Raw genomic sequence first — 23960 nt, 5'->3', positions numbered from 1 at the left:
ATGGAAGGGGAGCGCAGGCCGGTGTAACAGTAGGGAATAAGAGGGGGGGGGGCGATGCAGGCGGCGGTTGGGGCTCTGGTGGATCTGTGGAAACACAGAGAGACTGCGAGACACCAAGGCCAAACTACAAAGTGCAACAAGTAGTGGTAATGACAGTTCCAAAAATGTGCAGGGAGGAGAGGAGGAGAGAGGGGGAGAGGGGGAGAGGAGGGAAGGGCTCCATGTAACCTGATGTGTCCCCCAGCAGTCTAAGCCTGTAGCAGCATAGCTATCAATGGTTCAGAGCTACCTGAACCAGTCCTAACTGAAGGCTCTGTCACAGAGGAAGGTCTTAAGCCTGGACTTAAACGTAGTTAAAGTGTCTGCCTCTCTGACCCATGGAGAGATGCTGGTTCCACAGTAGAGGAGCCCGGTAACTGAAGGCTCTACCTCCCAGTCTGTTTTTATTGATACTGGGAATCACTAAAAGACCTGCATTCTGGGAGCGGAGTGCTCTGGTCGGACAGTAGGGACTAATGAGCTCTTTCAAATAGGATGGAGCTTTATCATTGAGAGCCTTATAAGTTAGCAGAAGGACTTTGAAGTCGATTCTAGATCCTACAGGAAGCCAGTGGAGAGAAGCTAAAGTGGGAGAGATGTGTTCTCTCTTCTTAACTCCCATCAGAACCCTGGCTGCAGCGTTCTGGACCAGCTGGAGACTCTTTAGAGAGTATTTAGGACATCCTGACAGGAGAGAGTTGCAGTAGTCCAGCCGAGAAGTGATAAATGCATGCACCAGTTTTTCAGCATCACTCTGGGAAAGGATATTCCTAATCTTAGCGATACTTCGCAGATGGAAGAAGGCGGTCCTAGTCACATGCTTTATGTGGGAGCTGAAGGAAAGGTCCTGGTCAAAAATGACCCCAAGGTTCCTTGCAGTTGTACTCGAAGTTAGGGTGATGCCATCTAGAGTAGTGATCCGATTCAAGAGCGTGTCCCTGTGGTGTTTAGGTCCAAAAATGATTACCTCAGTTTTATCTGAATTGAGCATTAAGAAGTTAGAAGACATCCAGGATTTAATGTCTTTCAGGCAGTCTTGCAGATGAGTAAGCTGGCTTGTGTCGTCTGGCTCCATCGATAAGTAAAGTTGTGTGTCATCTGCATAACAGTGGAAGTTGATCGAGTGCTTCCGGATTATGTCACCGAATGGGAGCATGTAAAGAGTGAAGAGAATAGGTCCTAAAACTGAACCCTGAGGTACACCATTTGTAACTCTGCTATACTCCGAATGGTCATTATTAACATTAACAAACTGAAACCTGTCAGATAAGTAGGACTTAAACCATTTTAGGGCAGTTCCTTTAATCCCAATGTCATGGTCTAGTCTCTGTAGCAGGATGCTGTGGTCGATGGTGTCAAATGCAGCACTGAGGTCCAAAAGGACAAGCACAGAGACAAGACCTCTGTCTGAAGCTGTAAGAAGATCATTAGAGACTCTGACCAGTGCTGTTTCAGTGCTAGGGTGTTCCCTGAATCCAGACTGGAAGGCTTCAAAGAGCTCGTTGCTGTGCAGATGTTCATGTAACTGCTCCAGGACAACCTTCTCAAGGATCTTGGAGATGTAGGGGAGGTTGGATATTGGCCTATAGTTGGCTAATACATCTGGGTCAAGAGAAGGTTTTTAAGCAAAGGGTTGATGACAGCCACCTTAAAGGCCTGTGGCACATAACCTGTGACTAAGGAAAGATTAATTTGATTTAATATAGAAGTGTTGACTAGAGGGAAGGCATCCTTAAGGAGGCTTGTTGGGATGGGATCCAGCAGACAAGTGGCTGACTTGGAGGAACCTACTGCAGAAGTTAATTCTGACAGGTCGATGGGGGAGAAGCTGTCCAAGTGAGCACCAAGTCTGGGAGGTGCTTCTATGGGGACTGTAGTCTGTCCTCCATTACTGGCAATCTTCGTTCTAATATTCACAATCTTTTCAGTAAAGAAAGAAAGGAAGTCGTTACTGCTGAGAGTTGGGGGGATGCATGGCTCAACAGCACTATGGTTCTTGGTGAGCCTGCCCACGGTGCTGAAGAGGAACCTGGGGTGGTTCTTATTCTTTTCTATCAGGGACGAGTAGTAAGCGCTTCTGGCATTACGGAGTTCTTTTTTTATATATTAATAAACTCTCCTTCCAGGCTTGGTGGACTTCCTCGTGCTGGCTGGAATGTGTCTTCTTTCCAGTTGTCTGGTCTTCTGTTTTAAGGCACGCAGCTCTGGGCTGTACCAGGGAACTATTCTTTTCTGGTTGATAACCTTCTTCTTCAGGGGAGCTACGGCATCAAGTGTCCCAAGGAGTGCTGCTGCAGTGCTGTCCACAAGATAGTCTACCTGCGAGGGGGTGAAATCAGCATAACTGCCCAATATATTATTACAAGATGTGGCAGCAAGTTCTGCTGGAATAAGCTCCTAAATCTAGAAACAGCAGTGTCAGATAGACTTCTACTGAAGCGGGACTTTTTCCCAGGTAGGATATAATTTGTTAAAGTACATTCAAATGTAATTAAGGAGTGATCAGACAAGACGGGGTTCTGAGGAAGAACTATGATGCGGTCAGCTTCTATTCCATAAGTGAGTACTAAATCAAGGATGTGATTAAAAGTGTGAGTGGGTTTGTTTACCCTCTGACAGAAGCCAACAGAATCAAGAAGCGACGAAGAAAGAAGAAGGGAGGATGTGTCATGCAGCCCTTTCAACAACTAGCAACTAGTTTAAACTGATACTTCACCTAAAAAAAGTTATTTTTGCCTTTCAAGTACTCACAACGGGATGTCTGTGTTTTTCAGTGTTTTGTCACTTCTTTGTGTGTGCCATTGCCACAGCAAAACTGTCAGAAACACCGTCTAAAATCCTGGAGATGAAAGTTCATTTTTGTTTGCAAAATTGTTTCTAACACATTCATGTTATACCTAAATTTTATGTCTGAAAAAGATTGTGGAAGCTCTTAGGTGCCTCCCCCCTCTTAAAAAATAATTTAAAATGAGCAAGCATAATAGGGTCTTCGCCTGAAGTACCTTCAGGCTCAGGCCCTAAAAATGGTTCAGTCTGCACCTGCCGTGCAAGAGGATCATATCTAAACCTGCCTGGCTTAATGGGTGACTGCTGATGCTGCAGCCTGGAGGCTGAGGCCCAAGAAAGTCTGCGTCATAATCGGGGGCCCATCGGAGATTGCTTGTGTATAAGACCCACAATTTGATGCTACATCCAAGCCAGTACAAAAACTCGTACACTGGGGGCATGCTTGTAGGTTTCGCTACCTTTATTGAGTTTAAATAGTCTAAAAGTTATTTCGTTCTTTAGCAAGAGAACTTCAAGAGGCAAAGCTGCCAGAACAAATATTACAGAACCAACTTCTAAAGTTGAAGACGTGGATGCTGGTTACCCCTCCTCTACATGTCCATAACCAGAGGGATACAACAGCATTTTACAACATTTTAAACAAAAATATATGTAAAGCAAATACAATGATACATAAAAATGAACCATAACCATCTTTGAAAATCTGCTAAAAATTCATCTGCGGACAAAGACACTTTTCCCGGTGCTTCTGTGGGATGTTAGAAAATTTCACACCCATGTGAGTGTTTAGTCAGTGGGGCGCTGCAGCTGTCCAGATTCCTGAGGGCCCGGAGGAGTGGAACAATCGTCCCTCAGTCAGGCCTCTTTCACACAAAATACTGTAGTTTCTCCCTTCACAGTTCCATGTTAGCAAAGTTAGCGAGCTAACTGCTGATAAGTATCATTATTGTTCAAGATTACTGCCACGCTTGGTCAGAGGCTGGACAGATAAGACATGAGAGATGCTGCCACCCTGCATCGTGCAGGGCAGGCTTCCTCCGAGGAGAACCCATCAGGCTTTTTATGGCGCTTGCCTGCAGGGGATTTGTGGAGGGATTAGTGCTACTAAAAGGGCACAACGAAGGGCTGTTGAGTGGAATGGTGGTGTAAACCAGCCTTGTCTCTTTCTTCTGGTTTATTTCCCCTTCCTGTGTTCCCTCTGTCAGCATCAACCTTACTGGTGCAGAGCAGGTACCGACCATCTCTCTGTGATTGGCCGCTCTTCTTCCTCATGGGTTTTCTCCAGTTCATCATCCCCGCTCAGCTGAAGGAAAACAACCCTAGAGCCATGCAGTTCCCAGTGGACCACATTCCATACTTTGTTATTCCACACTTTGCCCTCAGCCTTGAATACCAGGTCCCTGGAAGAGAGAAGAGGTTGAAGATTAAAATAAAATCAGCGTTTTATGACACAAGATCCAGAAGCATGGAGACCACAGACATATCCAATAGGATTACTAATGCCTGTGAGTGCCATCAACAGCTCCAGCGACTGGCGCTGGAGGGTGGAGTCAGTGAAACGATACACACGCCATCACCCTGCATCTGTTGCATGCTAACAGCCTGCAGCCAGTCAGACTCCAAAGGGTCTGCTTGTGAGAGCTGGTGGTGACAGGCTGGTGGTAACCCTGGGAGCTTGATCCCGTCACGGACAGCCGCATACAAAGATCCCCTTCTCGACAGCACAGTGACTGGCTGCCAGCGCGGGGAGCCAGGGGCAAAACAATGAGGCCACTATTAAAGAGCAGATCAGTTATAGGGGCAGAAATATGTCTGGCTATCCAGATACCACGAACGATCAAAGGTCAGTTACAGCGACATCACACAGTGAAATCAAACTTTTGTGGTTTAACCTTTGGAGTGTGTGGAAGATTGATCATAAATCTTCCGATCGTATGGTTTTCAGTTCATTTAATGTGCAAAATGGAAAGCAAAACCACAGTGAAAGCAACTGAGACGAGAGCAGAGAGAGTTGACACGAATGACGGGTTTATGAGGAGGGAACGTGCTGACTAAAACAAACTCATTTGTTGACGACTAATATTACGACTGTTGATCTGTTCTGTAGTTGCCGAATGCAGCGTGACGTTCCTTCGCCTCATCTTTTCCCTACTGGAGGTTTCTTCCTCATTGAACTTGAGAATGGAAGCACAAACACCTCGTGGGCTGTGATTTGTTGTTATAAACCAAATCATTAAAATTCAACTCGATGTGACTTCCATCACAGGGGCGGAACTGGACTTTTAAATATGGGGGTGGCAAAGACTTCAGGGGAGTCCTGGGCTTGTGAGGGTTGCCAGAATGTAAATTTATCAACATAAAGGCCAAAACATGAATTACCAGCCAAATGTAATTGTTCACATGTATTATATATATATATATATATATATATATATATATATTTATGTTCACATCAGGGTTATAAAGACATTTGGGATGGATGTTTGTATGGTCGTTTTTAGAGTGAAAATAGAGTGGCGATCACATAATCGTGAGAGAAAAGGGAAGGAAATTACGAGTTGATTCGTCTTTCTACTCCTTTTCAAGCATTTTTGATCTTGTTTTTTTTTTTTTTTAAATATTACATGTTATTAAAACAAATACTTCCTTCAATGCGTGTCAACCATGTACCTGCTCAAAGTTTTTTTTTTTTTTTTTAAGAAATGTGATCAAAAGTATCCAGTATCCAGTCTGGGACACTGGGACTCCTGGATTTAAAAATAAATAAATAAATAAATAAAATACTCACAAAAGAAACGAAAGAAAGAAAGTGCATCAACAACATAAACCAAAACAGTACAAACAAAATCAAAACAAAACAGAGGAGCAGCGATGGAGGCCAGTTCACATATTGAAGGCCTCTGGTGCCACGTTTGATGAGACACAGATTGAGTCTGATTGTGCAACAATGAAAATGATCTGAGTGCTCTTGTTGGTTTGGACGGCTGCTGTCACACGTTCACTCACATTTGTATAATTCTATATTAGACAATTAAACACAGGGAAACTTCCTCCTTCGGCGGAGGAGTGTGTCCTGTCGTGCCAGGCGCTATCTGCTCACTGAAGGTGTTTTAAATGCAAATCAAACTCTGTGGTGTGTCTCTGCCTGCAACGCCAAGTGAATGAGTGATCCCCACATGCATGCTGAGTTTTCAGACACCTCACTGAGAAGGAGAGGTCAAAGGCTGAGATGCAGTCCCAGCATGAAGCCACAGACCTGGAGCCCACTAGATGCTTTCTGTTGAACCACAAACTTCCTGGACTGGAGCCTGCAAGTTTGCAAACAAGCGAGTATCAGCACATCTGCCTGACGTACCTGGACCCATCTACGCCTCATGGCTCGCCCTCATGTCGCTTTCTCCATGTTGTTTTTGGGGTAGCCCAACTGTCTCATGACCTCGCTGCAGTAGGCCTCCACCTGATTGATCTGCTCCACACTGAGTCGCTCCCTCCACGCATAGATGGCCTCTTTGGCGTCCCTGGAGGATATCAAGAAGGGCTTGTCTGATGAGTAGCCCTGGCCGTGAGTCATGTTCAGCGCAAACTTCTCCAGAGCAGAGAAGGTGGAGAGGTTAGAGAAGCGGAAGAGCCTCTGCAGCTCCTCCATGGGGTGCAGGACCAGGTCCTCGTAGCGTATGCGGAGGTAGTTTCTCTTCACCCAGGGAGGCGCGTTCATTACCAGCATCATATCGCTTAGCCAGTTGTCGCAGATAGGCTCCATGGCGCTGGACACGTAGCTCTCGGCCCGGTTCACCCTGTTGCTCGGCACCAGCAGGCGCTTGTACTTATCGTTCTGCTTCTTACTGCGCAGAACCTGGATGCTCTCCTTCACTAGGGCCTGTTTGGACTTCAGTCGCGAGTTGTGCACGGCTCTCGGGTCTCTGAAGAGCTGGATGATCTGCAGATTTATCGTTGGGTCTCTCATCAAAGGAACCAGCGTGCTCAGGTCCAAAACGCGGACTCCTTTTATCACGACCACCGGGTACTTCTTACACTCCCTCTCCAGCTCCCGAATGTCTTTCTTTTGGCACTTTGCGCACTGGTCCTCCTTCACCAACCCGATTTCGTGGCGTTTATGCGCGTCACACATGGGCTCCGAGCAGATCACCTTGTTCATCTTCCAGCCGAATATGAAGGACGTGGTGATGTTTTGCGACCCGGCGTAAAGTTTGAGGACGGAGAAGTCGCAGCGGAACAAGGCGTTCATCATGTCGCGGACTGCGCCCTGCAGACTGCCCGCGTCCCCGGGGTACAGAGCCTGCCAGATGTGCCACATGGGCTCGTATAGATAGAACACATCGGGGTGCTGGTTGAACAGCTCCCCCAGGAACGAGGAGCCCGTCCTCCATGTGGCATGTAGGTAGATGTGTGTCCGAGACTGACTGCGGTTGACGGCGTACTCCGCCGCGTCGCTCCCGTTGCCTTTGTAGCCGTTATCCCACAGCAGCGCCACGGTGTTCTCCAATTCTGGGCATCTGGACTGTTGCTGCGGTAGTCCATGTTTCAAATGCTGGACGGATTTGTCCCGATAATCCAAAACATAGGGGATTAACAGAAGCAAACCGGAATATGCCAGTATCAGAATCAGATATTTCTTGTGAAGCCTCCTCTTCATCTCCTCTCGGCGTGAGGGGGCTGGCTGGCGGCTGGTCTGGACGGTCGCTTTGTGCTGCACTGTGACCGCTATAGCGAAGTAATGACTCTGTGTGTGTGTGTGAGTTTTCTGAGAGAGAGAACAACGAGTGTGTGGAGATGCATAAGACACGCCCCATAAAGGACAACATACGAAGATAAGCAACTCTGTAATTAATACTCATCCGTTACCATCCCGGTATTCTTTCGTCTTTGGTTTACAAAAATGCAGGGGAAAAAAATCACCGCGCAAGGAGCAAAACAGCCTCGAAGGAAAGAGACTCCGCCAGCAGCAACCACCTACTGTACCCCGGGCGCAATGATTTGTGGGAGAATTGTTCGAAAGTAGAAAAGTGGACGCGCAACGTTCGAACAGTCTTTTAAGTCGAAGGTGTCATGTGAGTTTGACCAGTCGATAGTTTGTTGGAAGAGGAAACTAAAGCACATGAGCCCTTAACGCCCCGAGTTGGTCGAGGCAGATACGCAGTCCCCGATGTTATTTCGGGGTACATGTCTATACTCGTAGTTACGGTAGGGGAAGGTAAGGAAGGACTTCAAAATAAAAGAAACATTCCAGTGACCGTGGTTCATATTCAGTTCGTAAAATATGATTCCATTATATCATTATATTCCATTATATTCCTTTATATCAATGACTATACAAACAAACGAATAAATTTATGTTAATTTCAAAACTGAATTAAGAAAATACAGAAGTATTATCGGCACAAGCATCTGAACATATCCGTTAGGAATCGAAGACAAGGGTGCATCTCTACCACTAAGAGCTAGTTCACTTAAGACTGACAGCAAACCACCTCGGGGTGTCATTCAGAAAATATCAGACCAATCAAACCACTAATCTAACCTACACACATGGCATTTTCGAGGGCTTTTATTCTGAAACCCCACATCAGATTGGCTTGATATTTTCTGGGCTTCAAACTGAGGATGTCAATTAAGTGCAAAGAGAAGTGGTCTCTTGAAACCGGGGCTTTCCATTTAATAGTTGTCATAATTCAGAATATCCCTTTAAAATTACATAACAATAAATTACACAGGAGTATATCATATTATATGTGAGGTAATCAGATATACTCCAAACTTTAACCGTTAATGTCACTGAAATATTTTATCATACAGCTACCATTTGTTTTAACACCACATTGTAGTTAAGTGACTGTAAATAAGACGTGTGCTACTGAAGCTGAGCGTTAATGTTATATTCTATATCAGTAAGATCTACATCGCAGCACTTATAGCAATCTATATGATGCGTTAACCTTGAAAATTGTGTAGAAAAAAACGTCATTTAAGTCCATCAATGTGAGTGAGCTTTAAAGTTCCACCAGTTGCTGTGTGGGTGTTTGTAGGCGTGCTTGGAGTACCTTTAATTAAAAAAGTAGGGCAGAGAAGCAAATGACATCCGTTGCATTTTCTTATCATTGGCCAAGTGCATGATTTGACGGTGGCACTTCGATGTCAACAGTTCTGTGCAGCATTCGTGTGATATAATCGCAGCTGAGATTGGGTGACAGGCGGGGTTCACCATGGACGGGTCACCAGTCCGTCGCAGGGCCATCAGGAGCAATTAGGGTTTCAGGGTCTTGCTCAAGGATCCTTGGACATGGACACCAGGGGAAGTGAGGATCGAACCAGCGACCCTTCGGTTGCTAGACGGCCACTGTGCCTCTTGTTCACGAATTGGCCTCCGACCGACTGGATACCGCCATCTACAAGCATTACGGTACTTTAAAGGAGGAAGCCATGAACAAACGCAGCGCGGGTGAATCAACGAAGGAATAACATTCGTTAAAACGGTTCTCCTTACTCTGCAAATGACGTCAACTAAAGTATGTTCTTGTTCGTGCTAAAACTTTAGCACTCTTAACCAGACCCGCTACAGCCCGCTGTAATGGAATGTTAGGTAGCCACAAGCTAAGCTAACAACAACACTGTCGGCATCAGCATGGCGCACCTGAGCACCTTCGAGAAGGAGACTGAGAGAGAGACGAAGAGGTTGATTAGCTGTATCAGCGGAATCGAAGATGAGGAGGACCAGAATTTCCAGATGGCACTTAAATTTGCTTGGTCAAATTTCCGGTAAGATGGTCACTGACCGGTCCAGGAGCTAGCTTAGCTGCTAACTTTGTATCCCAGAACGTTAGCATCAATTTAAACGATTATGTGAGCAACACTGTCTCCCCTGTCAGGTTCCATCGTTTCTTGGACGTGGACAGCCACAAAGTCCAGCGTAGTATAAGTGGGTGAGTGTGTCTGTGTGTTGTATTGTACAAAAAATGTACGCTGTTAATGCAAGAATACGATAAAAGGACTGAAGTTCATACATCGCCAGCTTGTTACTTATAAACGGCACCAACGTGTTTGTGACTGACTGTTTTCAGCATCTATGAAAAGCTCATGGTTCATTCGGAAGTGAGAAAAGCTGAAAGCTGGATGAGACTGACGGACGAGTTCCTTAACTCACCCCTGTCTCACACAGATGGAACAAAGGTAACACAGCACGGAACATTTACTCAGTCGAACCTCAGACTGAAGACAAATCCATTGTTGTACGTGTCTCTTGTTTCTTTGCGAAATTAACACAGCAGCTGTATATCACGACCGCATCGCTACTCTGAAATTTACAAGTCTGTGCACATTCTGAAAGAATCTTTGGCTTTTTGCAGACTGATGTTCACTTCAGCGTACTGTCGCTGCTCCTCTTCTTATCGGGGTCCCCCTCGAACACCAACTTTACCGAGAGACCTCGGGTGAAGGAGGCTGGTGAGCTGAAGTTCTGTGTGTAGTGTTGCTCCGACATGCCTTTTTGGATCATGATTCCCCTCAACTGTTGTCCCTGCAGCTCCAGAGGATAGCTTTGACTGGGCTAAATATCTAATGGAGGGTGAGGACATAGACGACGGGCCATACCCAGATACCCCCGTGAGTAAACGATTACCAGTCATTCAATAAAGGGTGAACCTCCACCTCCATCTGCCATGATCTGTATGACCCTCAAATATGAAAATCTCCATGGAGTCAGCCATGATAACAGAGGTTCTCGTAGGAGTGGTCTGAGGAGGAGAGTGAGGACGAGGACAGCCAGCAGCCAATCAGCAGGGAGGACTCTGGGATCCAGCTGGACAGAACCCCCCAGGAAGATAAGGACAACACCAACAAGACCGTTCCCATCCCTTGGACAGGTATGAAACAATCACATTCAGTAGATGAATAAACACATGCAGGTTCCTTCATGAGTGTGGTAGTAATTCAGCTTGTGCTGTTCCAGTGGGTGAGCCTGATGCTCGCGCCTGGCTGGAACAGCATGTGGTGACACCGTACTGGGTGGCCCACGCTCCTCGCTTCCCTCACAGCTTACATTTACACTCCAACTTGCTCAACGTGTGGTAAGACTCCAACCAATCCCTATTCACTGATGAATGTTTGTGTTGCTTTGTGCAAAAGCAGAGAAATTTAGAGGAGTTAAATCTAATTAAAGCTGCTGGGCATCGATGAGTTGCTCGCCGTCCAGCATTTCAAGGAGAGGGAAGTAGGAAGTAAAAGTGGGCAGAATGCTGAGGGACTCTGGGTGTTGTAGTTTGACTCTGATGTGTTGAACGCAACAGCAGATTCCAAACTAGTGACAAAACTTCAGTTATCAAGAGAAAATTGTGAGAATTTTTGTACATTGTTTTGACAGTATAGAGATGCCTGGTAGATCCGTGTACCTTCCGTTCATTCCATTTTCAATTTTCAAACGCAAATTAGAAAACAAAAAACAGGGCATTTTTTCTATTTCCATTTCCAAAACTGAAGGTACACAGACCCCGATTTCTTGCCCTGCTGATGGCAACCTCTAATTGCGTGTTGCATCCATGTCCCCTCCTGGGAATGTTGTGATGTGCACAAAATCTCCTGACACTCATTTCAGAACGTCCTTGCTGCATACCTAATTGTAATAAATGAGTGGGAATGTCTGTGTTCAAGAGATTTTGAGCTATAATGTCTCTTATTAAATCCCCTTAGGGCTTCAGGGACACCGTCTCGTCCAATCCGGAATCGAAAAACAACACAAAATCCAATTTAATGGCTGTGTTTGAATGGAAAACGGCTCATGTTCGTTTGTTTTTGTTTTTTTTAACCTGCTACATATATCAAAAAAAGAAAAATGCCCCCCTTTTTTTGTTTTCCGATATGCCTTTCAAAATTGAAAATAGAATGAATGGAAGGTACACGGACCCTGGTAATTACGTGTTAGAAAGACTGATTATTCCATAAGAGTCAATAAGAGACAACCTGGTGTTTGTAGATGTTCCACATTCACGCGACTGTAATAGCTTACATGAGGAGGGAATTCAACACATTTAACAATTCAGATTCTGAAATTTAACATGAAATTGAAATATTGTGCTTTTCTTCATGAACAACATGGGGGGGGGGCAGCCTTTTTTTTTTTTTTTTACACTAAAACCTTTGAATGTACCGCTCGGTTTTTGATAAATCAAAAATTTTGTGATGGACAATCTGAAGATGCCGTCAAGCAAGTTTAGTGTCAGTTCAGTTAAAACGGGGGTTGGAGATAAAGTCGCTTTATTGAGGGAAAAAAACCAACAACCAAGTGACAGACAGAAACGATTTGCTTGCTGGAAGTGAGTGAATGCTTCATCTCACTCAGGCCAGCATTTTGGGCAAAGTTACAAGGTTATCGCTGGTTCAGCTGTTGTGTTATGATCTTCTGTTATGAACAGCAACCGGCTGAAATATGAAACCTTTGGTTGCTGTAGCAGCACCATCGGGACCTTGGGCCTACAAAACCAGTTGATGAAGTTGCAAAGTTTGATTTATTGTGAAATGATGCATAGCCACCGAGGAGGAAGTAGGAATCGCCATCGTAAAGTTGATGACTGCTTGGGTCTGGTCATGAGTTGAAATGATCTGAAATGTTAATGCCCGGTGTTTCTCTTCCAGGGATCAGCACTTGTATAACACTGATCCGTTGTATCTGCCAGAAGAAAAAGCTTTTGTCACAGAGACTCAAGTTATACGGGAGACGTTGTGGTAAGATGTCATGTATCTCCTACTTCCTGGTGTTTTTGCCTATCCTGGAAATCCCTGAACCTGCGAGTTCTTATTAAATGAAAAAGAACAAGTCAAGTCAATTTATCTGTACTGTATGGCACCAAATCACAGCAAAAGGGCGGGTTTTCACTGGCTCACTTTGGCTCGCGTCGGGTTGGTTTGGCCCCGTTTCCACTGGCCCCAAAATGGTACTGACCATTACCATTTTGATCCCTGCTCCGCTGGGGTTCCAAGCGAGCCGAGCGGCCTTCTGCTTTGACCGGTTGGGGGGGAAAGAGAGCAGGAGAGCAGGGCAGAGACAAAGACAGATAATGGAGGAAGACAGATATGCAGAAGGAAAGAGAGGGACAGAGATAAAGAGAGAGAGAAAGGGAAGAGACTGATGGACAGACGGGGGCTTTAGGAGGTGATTCTACGGGTGGCAGCTGGAGCCTCTTCAGGTCTGTAGCATCAGTCAGGGATCTGGGAAGTGGGGAAGGACAAAGGCTCCGGAGAAGAAGACAAGTTAGTAACACGAAGGATTTCAGGAGGACAGAGAGGAGGAGAGAGAAGCCCAGTGCACCATGGGAGATCCCCCGGCAGTCTAAGCCTATAGCAGCAGATCTAAGGGCCAGCCTAAGCAGCCCAACTATAAGCCTGATCAAAAAGGAGGTCTTAAGTCTGCTCTTAAACATAAAGAGGGGGTCTGGGTCCTGGACTGAAACAGGGAGACGGTTCCACAGGAGGGGAGCCTGATAGCTGAAGGCTCTGGCTCCATTCTACTTTTAGAACTCTAGGAACCAGCCGTAACCCTGCATCCTGGGAGTGAAAGGTTCTAGCTGGATCATAGGGGACTAGGAGCTCTGTCAGGGATGAAGGAGCCTGATTGTTGAGGACTTTGATGGTAGAAGGAGAATTTTGAATTCTATTCTGAATTTGGAGCCAGTGGAGCCATGCAGAGAAGCCAGTACAGGAGAGACATGGTCTCTGCTACCAGTTCTAGTCAACACGCGGGCAGCAGTGTTCTGGACCAGCTGGAGAGTCTTTAAGCTCACTATCTTCTTCACAATGATGAGCTCTCTCTTGTGTTAATTATGTTGCAGGCTTCTGTCAGGGGTTAAGAAGCACTTCATATTCCAGCATCATGATGGAAAAGTGTCCGTGAGGAATAATGTGGTGGTCACTCACCTGACTGGAGTAAGTTGAAGAATCAGAGTTTTCAAGTTCATTAGTTCAGGGACCATGCACAGGAACATTAACCTGGTCAAAAAATTGGAGAGGATGGCACAGAATATTGTTAAATAACAACCAAAATGGCTGACTTTCCCAATCCTGGGAGACCATCCTGATCACCCACGCTGCCACCTACTCACACATGCATACCCAGCACCACACAGCACTCAAGACATGTCATCATCATGACGATACATTGATCAACTGTGCTATCAGTCAGATTAACATAGACGTTATTGGTTACTCGAGATCCAGATTTTTTCTTCTATTAACCATGTTTGCTGTCGTTCCGCTCCGCTGCTGCAGAACTGTCTGCGCTCTGTCCTGGAGCACATCGCCGTGTACGGGCAGGCGGTGTTCAGGCTGCAGAGGTTCATTGATGAGGTAACAGGCTACAGCTCAGAGCCGTCCCCACCAGGCTCCACGTGCTCTCACAGTTCCAAGAAGGGCTCGGAGCCTCCCTTCAGGACCTATCAGGCCTTTGTCTGGGCTCTCAACAAGTACTTCACCAGCTTCAAGGAGGAGCTGACCACAATTGAGAGAGGGATCATATGTAACGGCAAGTCTAACTTTGGGACTGAAGTCATTGGGTAACCTTTGATACAGCACGGGTCGTCTTGTTAAATTCATGGAATCACATGTTGTTGCTTAGAGTCTTCTGAATGTGTTAAAATGCCAAGATTAGACAGGTGAATCTCCCTGATGGCTCATCTTCTTCTGCAGACGAGACAGTGACTCTGTCTGGAGTTCTGGAGCGCCTCAGCCCTCACTTAGTGCAGATCAAAGTGCTGCACAGAGTATTTTGCACCGGAGTGGCTGAAGTCCCCCCTGAGACTCCCAACGTTGTGCGTGCCTCCCACCTGCTCAACACCCTGTACAAGGCTATCATTGAGTATGACAGTGTCGGGGAAGCTTCGGAGCAAACGGTGAGCTTTGTTCTTGATCCTGATTTGTTGTTTGAGTTATACCTCACCCAAGAATTGTATTTTATCTTTCAAGCACTCACAAATGGGTGTGTTGTGCTTGAGAGTTTTTAGACTGACACATTTTGGCCATATGTCTGTTGGGCGCTGTTAATTTCAATCTAAATATACAGTGGTGGGAAAAAGTATCTCAAATATTGTCATGAAATATTTGTGGAAAAATGTCTTCTGTGTTTCAAAAGGTGTGGCTGCGTTGGATAGACACAACCATAAACCATCACATCATCAAATGAATATTTAGCAGTCCTAGCAATAGCGCGCAGTAGAGCCCTAATCCTGGCTGGCAGGTTCCCCACAAGCCTTTCACACAGTTGAGGGGTGACCTTGTCCCATTCTTCTTGAATTACTGCTTTTAATTCTTAATTTATTTGGTTTACACTTTGAAACAGACGTTTTGATAATCCACCACAGATTTTCAGTGGGGCTCATGTCAGCGGGTTGAGCTTGCCTCTCTAAGACCTGGATACTGTGCTCCTGCAGCCAAGTTCTGCTGGCCCTGGATGTGTGGCAAGGAGCCTTATCTTGTTGAAACATCCAGTTTTAACCTCTACGGAACAGTGCACAGAAGGGAGCATGTGGGTTTGGAGAACGGCACAACACTTGGCGCAGTTCAATGTGCCATCACAGACAGTGAGCTGACCAACACCAGCACAACTCATGCATCCCCAAACCATGATACTGTGCTCCACCATGCTTGACAGTCGGCACTGTACATGCTGGAGATAATGCTTCGCCTGGCCTGTGTACCCTCACAGTAGCAGGAGGAAGACGCTTGAAACAGGACTCATTTGACCATAGAATCTTCTTCCAGTTCCTGGCTGTCCAGTTGTTGTGTGCTCGGGCCCAACGACGCCCGGCTAACCTCTGTCTCTCATTGATCAGGTGCTTCTTGCAGCCTTGCAAGACCTTAAGCTACTATCTAAAAGTCAGCTACGTAAAATGTGGGTGTAACACTGGACACTAGTTTGGTTTGACCGCTGCTGCTGAAGCTCCTGTGATGTCATTCGGCGGTTTTTCCCTGCACATGTGGATCAGGATGCTGTCATTTCTTGCAGAAGAAACCCTCAGATGCTCAGATCTTGGTTTGCCTTGAAAGCAGTTGGTTCGTCTGTATTTCTGTAAAGTGTGTCCAACTGCTGAAGGACTGCATCTGCACCTCCTGGCTATCTGGCAGCAGCTGTACCCTTCCAGGCTGAGAATCTGTATCTTCAGGCGTGTGTGATTCAAAATGGACTCGTTGGGTGAAGTGTCACCTAAATGCGTACGTCGTAACTGTGTGTCATCTCTTTGCTAGGTGGCGTTGTTATTTTCACTCTGGACAGAAACAGTCAGACCATATTTGGAGATTGTGGATGAATGGATTGTACACGGCCACCTGTTTGACCCTGCCAAAGAGTTCATCATCCAAAGGTGTGAAACAACTAAAACGAAATGACACTGTTCCAGTGGCTGAATTTCAAAACCTTCTCTGCTATTGGTCAGGAACAAGGACGTGGCGGTGAACCACAGGGACTTCTGGTACGCCACCTACACGCTGTACAGTGTGTCTGAGACAGTGGAGAACGAGGAGAAGCTGAACGACACAGCCAGTGGGAGCTCTGGAGGGGAGCAGGGCTCCAGCAACAGGCAGCTGACCATGGTGTCCTTCCTCAAGCCCGTCCTCAAGCAGATCATCATGGCTGGGAAGTCCATGCAGCTGCTCAAAAATTTAGACTGCAAAGAAGCCGAGCAGTCGAAGAAGTCCTCTAGGGGTCAGTGTTTTCCCTGCAAATACTACTTTATTGTAAAGATGCAATTCAGTTCCTTGGACTGTAAACATGCTAGCACCTGTCGGCCACTGCCTAGTAGGACCACCTTAGACCTGAAAAAAATCAATACCTGTCTTAAGAAACCATAGCCTGCTCCTACAGAGTAAACTCGAGGAGTTTCTGCACTCATATATGTCAACATCATCTTTCGCAGATGCTGAGAGGAAGAGTTTATACACTCTGTTTCTGGAGTCGGTGCAGTCGCGTCTCTGCAGTCAGGAGGAATCTCTGACGGACACAGTGACCGAACAACAGGCCACAAAGCGAAGCCTCATAAAGATGCAGTCCATCATAGCCCAGCACCTGGAGATCGATGACGTCCATGATCCTTTGTTGGCCATCAACTTTGCCAGGTAGGCAAACAGTTAAGATGACCGGTTCAGCAATGTCATGATGGTGGATGATGGACTGAAACGCTCCTTTACAGTCTGGACATTCTGAAATCAAATTTTGAGGTGAATGTCCAAATTTCTTTTTGTAATTCACTTTTTATTGCTTTTTAACAATGGAACACTAGAACCAACATACACTCGAACAACAGAACCATTACAACAAAAATGATATAGGAAAAAAAAGAATAATTAAAAAAAAATAGAATAGAGAAATATACAAATATCTAAAAAAAAAAAAAAAAAAAAATATGTATGTATATATATATATATATATATATATATATATATATAAAGAAAAGAAAAAAGCATATATACAGTGCTCAAAAGGAAGGACACAAATGAATCCAAAATAATTAGGTTTCATGTCTACATGTCCAAGGTTAACACTTCCAGAATCCTTTGCTCTCACGATCACCACCTCACATGGATTTTGAACCTTTGCCATAAACCAGCAGATTGATTATTAGTGTGTATATATATATATGTATAAGTGTGTGTGTATATATATATATATATATATATATATATATACTTTTATTTATATATATCTATATCTATATCTATATATATATACACTAATAATCAATCTGCTGATAATAATAATTATTATTATTTATTATTATTCACAGAAAAATCAATCGTGCCTGCTTCCTTGATCAAATATCTAGTAAGAGATTCATATTGGGACCCCATATTTTCATAAATGCCTCCTGTCTGTTGTTTAGTCTAAAAATTAGTTGGCTATTTTAGTCACTTCCCCCAACCATTCATTGAATGGATGACATTTTTTGATTTCCAGTGTCTGAGAACAATCCTGTAGTAAGTAAGGGCCCACTTACTCCATGGCATTTGCTGAGCTGATATAACCCATAGTTAGTACACCCAGAACACATCGGGCAGGGCTCTGAGAGAGATCCGTTCCAAGTACCCGTTTGATGAATGAAAATACATAGACTGTGTCATTTCTCATTCCTTCAATGTGTGTAAACGTGGGCCCTCACTCCTCTCACATCTCCAGCATAAATCAGATTCATACAGCCTTAATCTCGCCATTTTATAAGGAGTCCATTACATCCTATGAATGAGCTTATATGTAACAAAGTTGGTCTGTATTTCCCTTGATATCTTATGCCAGGACCTGGTCATTTTCTCCCACTTCTCCATCGCTATTTCATCCTGTAGCTCCTCCTCCCATTATCTCTTGAGACCCTCAAGTTTTGCTGGGTGGGGTTGTGCCATGAGACTGCACTATATGGATGCCCCGCCCCTTGCCCCTGCTTGTCCTGTACCAGTGTGTGTGACTCTCTTTGAGGTGACTGGATAAGCTTTTGTTGTGCAGACATGATACGACTTCTTAATTGCAGATATTTCCAAAAGTCTTGTTGAATTAAAGAGTCTGAATTTCGTCGCCAGTTCTTCAAAGGACATCAAAATTTTCACCCTCAAACAACATCTCCTGTAACAAGCATCACCAAATCATTTGTGCGTGTGCAGCTAAACTAGTTAATACGACAGGAGCGTCATCAATAGCCAAGCCAATCAAATCGATTGTTTACCTGTCAGCACCAGGGAATAGCGAGGGGGAGGAGATTAGAGAAAGTGGCTTGCTCAAAAATGAGAAAAGTAGACAGTGAAAACCGAACTTTTAAAGATGAATGGGCGGACCGATACATGTTCGTTCTTCTTGCAGCCAGTTTGAAACCTTTGTGTCTCATGTGCTGTGAAACTGTGGCGTTAATAAAAAAAAAAGTGGCAGCGTTAAGCGTCACTATGAGACCAAACACGGGTCGTTTGAGAAAAGGTACCCGCAGAAGTGAGGGCAAGTAGAATGAAGGAACTGAAAGCACGGAAGGACGTGTCTACCCTGAAGACAGGACTGTAGTCTGTTGTTTTTCATTCAAGCGCCGTACAAACTCAGACTTATCAGTATGTTAAAAGTATATTACTTTGAAAACACTTCAAATTTGACAATAAATGATATCCAAGTGTTGGTTTTACTTTTGTCAGGGTACACTACTTCGAGTGACAATATAACATTCAGACTTTTGCTGGGAGGAAATTTTAGTAACCGGACCTCTTTGAATTTTAATCAAATGCGGCTGTCCTATAAAGAGAATCCCTGCCTCAACCCATGATTTCCAGTCAAGAGTCCTCCTATCCACAGAGTTTGTTATGCCAAAGCCGAATGTCCAAATTTACCCGTCTGCTTGAGCCTTCACTGTAGACATCTCATGAACTTCTTTGAAAGAAAACATGTAGTGCCCCCTTTCTTTTTCTTTTGCAGTTGCTGGTTTCATAATCTCCCAAAATCCACTGGCGAAAGATGATATGATTTTAATGTGATTTTTGTTGTTGTTGCTGTTGTTTTGGCCAGACTTGTGCAGGTTAATCCTGGGAAAGCCTATCAACTATCTTGACATCTAAAGTAGTGTGTTGGTGTTTCCCGTCAGGCTCTACTTGGAGCAGAGCGACTTCCACGAGCGCTTCTCTGGAGGTGACTTCATCGTGGACCGCTCATCCCAGTCGGTCACCTGCCAGACCTTTGAGCTCACGCTGCGCTCCTGCCTCTACCCACACATCGAGAAACGCTACATTGAGTGCTGCGGGAATCTGATGAAGACTCTGAAAAAAGACTACAAGTTAGCATCCGTCGTGATTGAGCCCTGCAGCGGCCATGGACAGATTTGCTGTTGTTGTGGGCTTAGAGAGAAATAAGTACTTTGGGGGGGGGCCGTGAGGTATATGAGCTATTTGTTCCCTCACTTCAGTTATTTTGACGTGACAAGATAACACTTTCCTGGGATTTTCGTTATTCTGAGGCAACAAGTATAGCTTTTCCCCTTAATTTAGTTATTTTGAGACAACAATCTATAATTTGCTCAAAAATATAAAATAACTCATTTAGTCAGATTGAGGAAACAAGTTTTGCCTTATGGCCTCAAAAAACTACCTTTGAGGAACACGATCTTGTTACCCTGAAAAAAATCTAAATTTGAAATTAAAACCTCTCTCTCTATGCTCTCAATGCCATTTTGGATGAGTGAGGTCTCTTCTTGGTTGCTGAATAAATGTTACCTCCCTGGCGTCTCAGGCTGCTGGAGTACCTCCAGGCTATGAGGAACTACTTCCTGCTGGAAGCCGGAGACACCATGTACGACTTCTACACGGCCATCTTCGACAAGGTGCAGGAGAAGGAGAGCTGGCAGCAGCCGTCTTTCCTCAATGTTCAGCTGCAGGAGGCAGTGGGACAGCGCTACCCTGAGGACAGCAGCAGGTACTGCACGTATGAGCACGCCAAGAGGCAATGTTCACATGTACTTTTATAGAACTGGCATTTCCACCTGTTATCTCTTCATATTTTCTTAGATTGTCAATCTTCTTGGAGAACATTGACCCTGCCAGGAAAAAGCACCCTGTTAACAATCTAGAAGTGCTTACCCTCAGTTACAAGGTAAACAACACCGATGTGTCAGCTTAGGTTGTACCAACAGATTTGTTTGTAACTCCAAGCTGACGCATGCTTTTATTGTTCCCTCAGGTTCCCTGGCCTGTGGACATTGTGATCAGTTCAGAGTGTCAGAAGATTTACAATCAGGTGTTTCTCCTCCTGCTGCAGATCAAATGGGCCAAATACAGTCTAGACACCCTTCGATTCAGTGGTATGAGTTAGGATATGGCTGAAGTAATGTTTTTACATGCATGCAGGTTTTCAGTCTGTGGAGAATCTCCTCGGGGGGGTTTTATAATTCACCGTCTTACCACACGACTGTGCCTCATTTATCCTCATCATTGATTTATGAGGTGAAGTGTGTTGAATTCTCTTAGATTTCACGGATTTTACCAGGAAACTGGAGGGAGCTCTGGGTGAGGAAGTAAAGGTCCATCAGCAGATCCATCGCATGTGCCTGTTGCGGGTCAAACTGATGCACTTTGTCAACAGCCTTCACAACTACATCATGACCAGGGTGAGATTGGCGGCCAAACCCACCCGTTTCTACTGCACACACGCGGGAACTCCATTTCATTTAAATGTCCTTGGTAATCATGCCATTAACCCAGGCAAGGGAGAAGTGGGCCACTTTAACGCATCGGTGCAGGTCCTGATGTGGTTAATTACACTTGGAGCTCACAAATGAATGTTGCCATGAAAAACAACAACAGGCGTGGCAATTAGGCCTTTTTCACGGCAGACGTGTTGTTTGTGAAATACCAAGACCATGAAACGGAAGCAGGCGATAGTAGGAAATGTTGGTTAGAACTGTGGAGGCATTTATGTGCGCAGTATTTGAGTCCAAGCCAAGTTGATCCTTTCAGTCATTCATATTCCATTTTGGGCTTTTTTAGCTGTGACATGTCCAAATAAGTAGAGGAATCACATTTTGAGGGTTATGTTTTGTTTCAGTGTCTGGATTTCTTGACTGCACACAGGGGACAGGAAGTTGACCTCAGAAAGAGTTGTGTTACTCAAAAGCAACTCAGCTAGAAATTGTACATATCCAGAGTGCTTTGAGAACATTTCCACTGGTGACATTTTCTGGAGAACTTTCTCCGACCCACACGATGTGAAAGGTCGGGGGGACGTTATTGGGTGCATATTTGGATATCGGACTTTTGAGTAAGAATGTACAGAAATGTGTACAAGATGTTCCCTCCAGGTCCTCCTAAGATATATTAATAATGATAATACTATTCTGGGAACATAGTGTAGAGGCGTCGAGGGAACTTGCTCTCTCGCAGGTGTTCCATGTAAACGTCCCCTAAGAACTGTGTGAGAACTGTGTGAATGGCAACGTGCTTTACACGATCGGCCTCAGAACAATTTGGAAACATATGGTTTATAGCTGATGGACTTCTTGAATAAAACAGTGTCATGTGACCTAGCGAGAACCACGGGAACCCGTTCCTCATGTACGAAATGTTCTCTTTGTAATGATGCAATGAAACAGCTGATGCGGAACATTCTCCTTTAGTCCTATGAGGAATGTTCTCAACTTATTTTTATAGCCAGTCTGATTTAGTCCTAAACAACATGTTCTGAAACAGAGAACCATAGAGGAATATTATTTTCATGCCTTAAATGTCTGCTTTATTAATGTTACTGTGCGTCCAGTTTCACTTTCTCCTAAAGTCATATAGGGAACTTACCATGTAGCGTGTGTGTGTTCTTCTACTTGCTACATTTTGAGGACTAGAATACGTATTTAACCAACAGAGTGAGGACATTTTTGGAAAGTGAGGACATTTTAGCCGGTCCTCACATCTTCAAAGGGCTGCTTGAAGGTCAAGACTTGGTTTTAGGGTCGAGGTTAGAATCAGGTTCTGGTTAGATTTACGGTCAAGGTTAGGGTCAGGTAGTGTGTGTGTGTTTGTGTTTCTATAAATGGTCAGCAGTTATTAAACTGTGACCGAAGGTGATTGATCAGCATTTAATCTTTTTCCTTTTTAGATTCTGCACAGCACGGGACTGGAGTTTCAGCACCAAGTGCAGGAAGCTAAAGACCTGGACCAGCTGATCAAGATCCATTACAGATACTTGGCCACCATTCATGACCGCTGCTTGTTGAGGGAGAAGGTAACCTCTCTCTTTCTCTCTCTCTTTCTCTCTCTCTCACACACACACCCCGCTCATCCATTTACAACTGCTCATTCATTTATTTACTGTTCTACTCTGCTGTTCTCTTTTCTCAGGTCAGCTTTGTGAAGGAGGCAATAATGAAGGTTCTCAATCTAGTCCTCATCTTCTCAGAACGATGGCAGGCTGGATTTGGTGCTTGGAAGTAAGAGTTCTCACGCAGGAAGGAGTACAAATATCTAGAAGTGTGTTTTGGTGATAATGCCTGTTGAGGTGTCCATTACCAGGAAGTAATGGACGAGGGGGGATGCCTCTGTGGACTCGAGACCATTATTTCCTGATGATGAACAGCTTGAAGAGCGCTGTCCTACTTACAACATGGTTACTTGTAAAAGGGGGGGGGGGAATCTTTAATTTATATTTTGATATACCACAGTTACATTGTGAAAAACAAACATGAAATTTTAGGGTTGAAGGTTTGGCTTATTTCTAGAAAACTTGGCAACAGGAGATAATTCATGTCCCCTCAGCTACTAGCGGGAAAGCTAAAGTTATGCTAGCAAGATTCAAAGTGAACAACACTGGGTACGGTCGCCAAACGGCAAATGTAGGTTGACAGTAGGTTTATCTTTATATCAGCTATAACCAGATTATCTGGCATGACATGCCGTTGCCCCAATGTCAATATCAAGACGTCGTCCATGCGTACTGCCTGTTGTAGCCTGAAGTACAGACAGACTCGGCGGATGGGATGTAATTGTAATGTAATAAATTGTTATATTCTCCAAACAGGTTCAAAGGAATGCCATTTTTGTAGTTTTATGTTGTTAATCCTATTGCAGTCCATTGTTAACAGAGTTGACTGTTCCCTGTTGCTATGGTTACCCATAGTCTGCACGTATCTTTGCTGCTGTAAAAAAAAATTTTTTTTTATTAGTATTGTGTATTTTTTTTTATTTTAGGATTGAGTCAATTGATAAGATGGAATTTGACTTCAAAAATTGTCACATGTTCCTGGTGACAATCCTGAATAAGGCGGTGTGTCGTGGGTCCTTTCCTCATCGTGAGTAGAACCCCGATCCCTGCTTGAAACCGTAACGATATTTGATGTCCACATCAGGTCTGATTTGTCTTTGGTTCTGTCCTTCTGGTCCAGTGGAGTCCCTCGCCCTCTCTCTGATGGCTGGGTTTGAACAATGCTGAGGAGCCGCGTCTGGGAAAGGACCAAACTACGCCATCTGCTTTTCTCTGACTGCTGTCATTGTCCCACGATGCGCAACACATGACGTAACCCTGATCAGACTGTACGAGACGGAGGACAGTCTGGGCCACAGTCAAATGAGCTGCCTGACTATAATAAATATATATATATATATATATATATATATATATATATATATATATAATAGTCAGG

At 44.6% G+C, this 23960-nt stretch overlaps 2 protein-coding genes across 2 annotated transcripts; one reads left to right on the top strand and one right to left on the bottom strand.

Moving 5' to 3' along the window:
- Positions 1–153: 153 nt before the first annotated feature.
- Positions 154–7969, bottom strand: chst7 (carbohydrate (N-acetylglucosamine 6-O) sulfotransferase 7). Its single transcript, XM_086224924.1, has 3 exons — positions 7690–7969; positions 6182–7588; positions 154–4226 (listed from the first exon to the last, which is right to left on the bottom strand). Exons 1-2 carry the CDS (start codon positions 7690–7692, stop codon positions 6212–6214), a joined length of 1380 nt encoding a protein of 459 aa, XP_086081050.1. The 5' UTR covers positions 7693–7969; the 3' UTR covers positions 154–4226; positions 6182–6211.
- A 1016-nt stretch (positions 7970–8985) lies between these two features.
- On the top strand, positions 8986–23916 carry tubgcp5 (tubulin gamma complex component 5). Its single transcript, XM_086224923.1, has 23 exons — positions 8986–9600; positions 9711–9764; positions 9903–10011; positions 10188–10284; positions 10364–10443; positions 10568–10703; positions 10790–10907; positions 12469–12558; positions 13662–13755; positions 14098–14350; positions 14515–14717; positions 16069–16184; positions 16257–16525; positions 16737–16935; positions 19425–19613; positions 20066–20248; positions 20341–20425; positions 20513–20633; positions 20800–20939; positions 22421–22546; positions 22663–22751; positions 23509–23609; positions 23703–23916. The coding sequence occupies exons 1-23, from the start codon at positions 9467–9469 to the stop codon at positions 23747–23749; spliced, it is 3033 nt and encodes a 1010-aa protein (XP_086081049.1). The 5' UTR covers positions 8986–9466; the 3' UTR covers positions 23750–23916.
- Positions 23917–23960: the final 44 nt, after the last annotated feature.

This window comes from Aulostomus chinensis, chromosome 14 (assembly GCF_037954235.1).
Source record: "Aulostomus chinensis isolate RoL2024-O1b breed Wild chromosome 14, RoL_Achi_v1.0, whole genome shotgun sequence".
Classification (NCBI taxonomy): Eukaryota; Metazoa; Chordata; class Actinopteri; order Syngnathiformes; family Aulostomidae; genus Aulostomus; species Aulostomus chinensis.
Note: the sequence above shows the minus strand (reverse complement) of the source record. Positions and strands in the feature narration are given on the sequence as shown.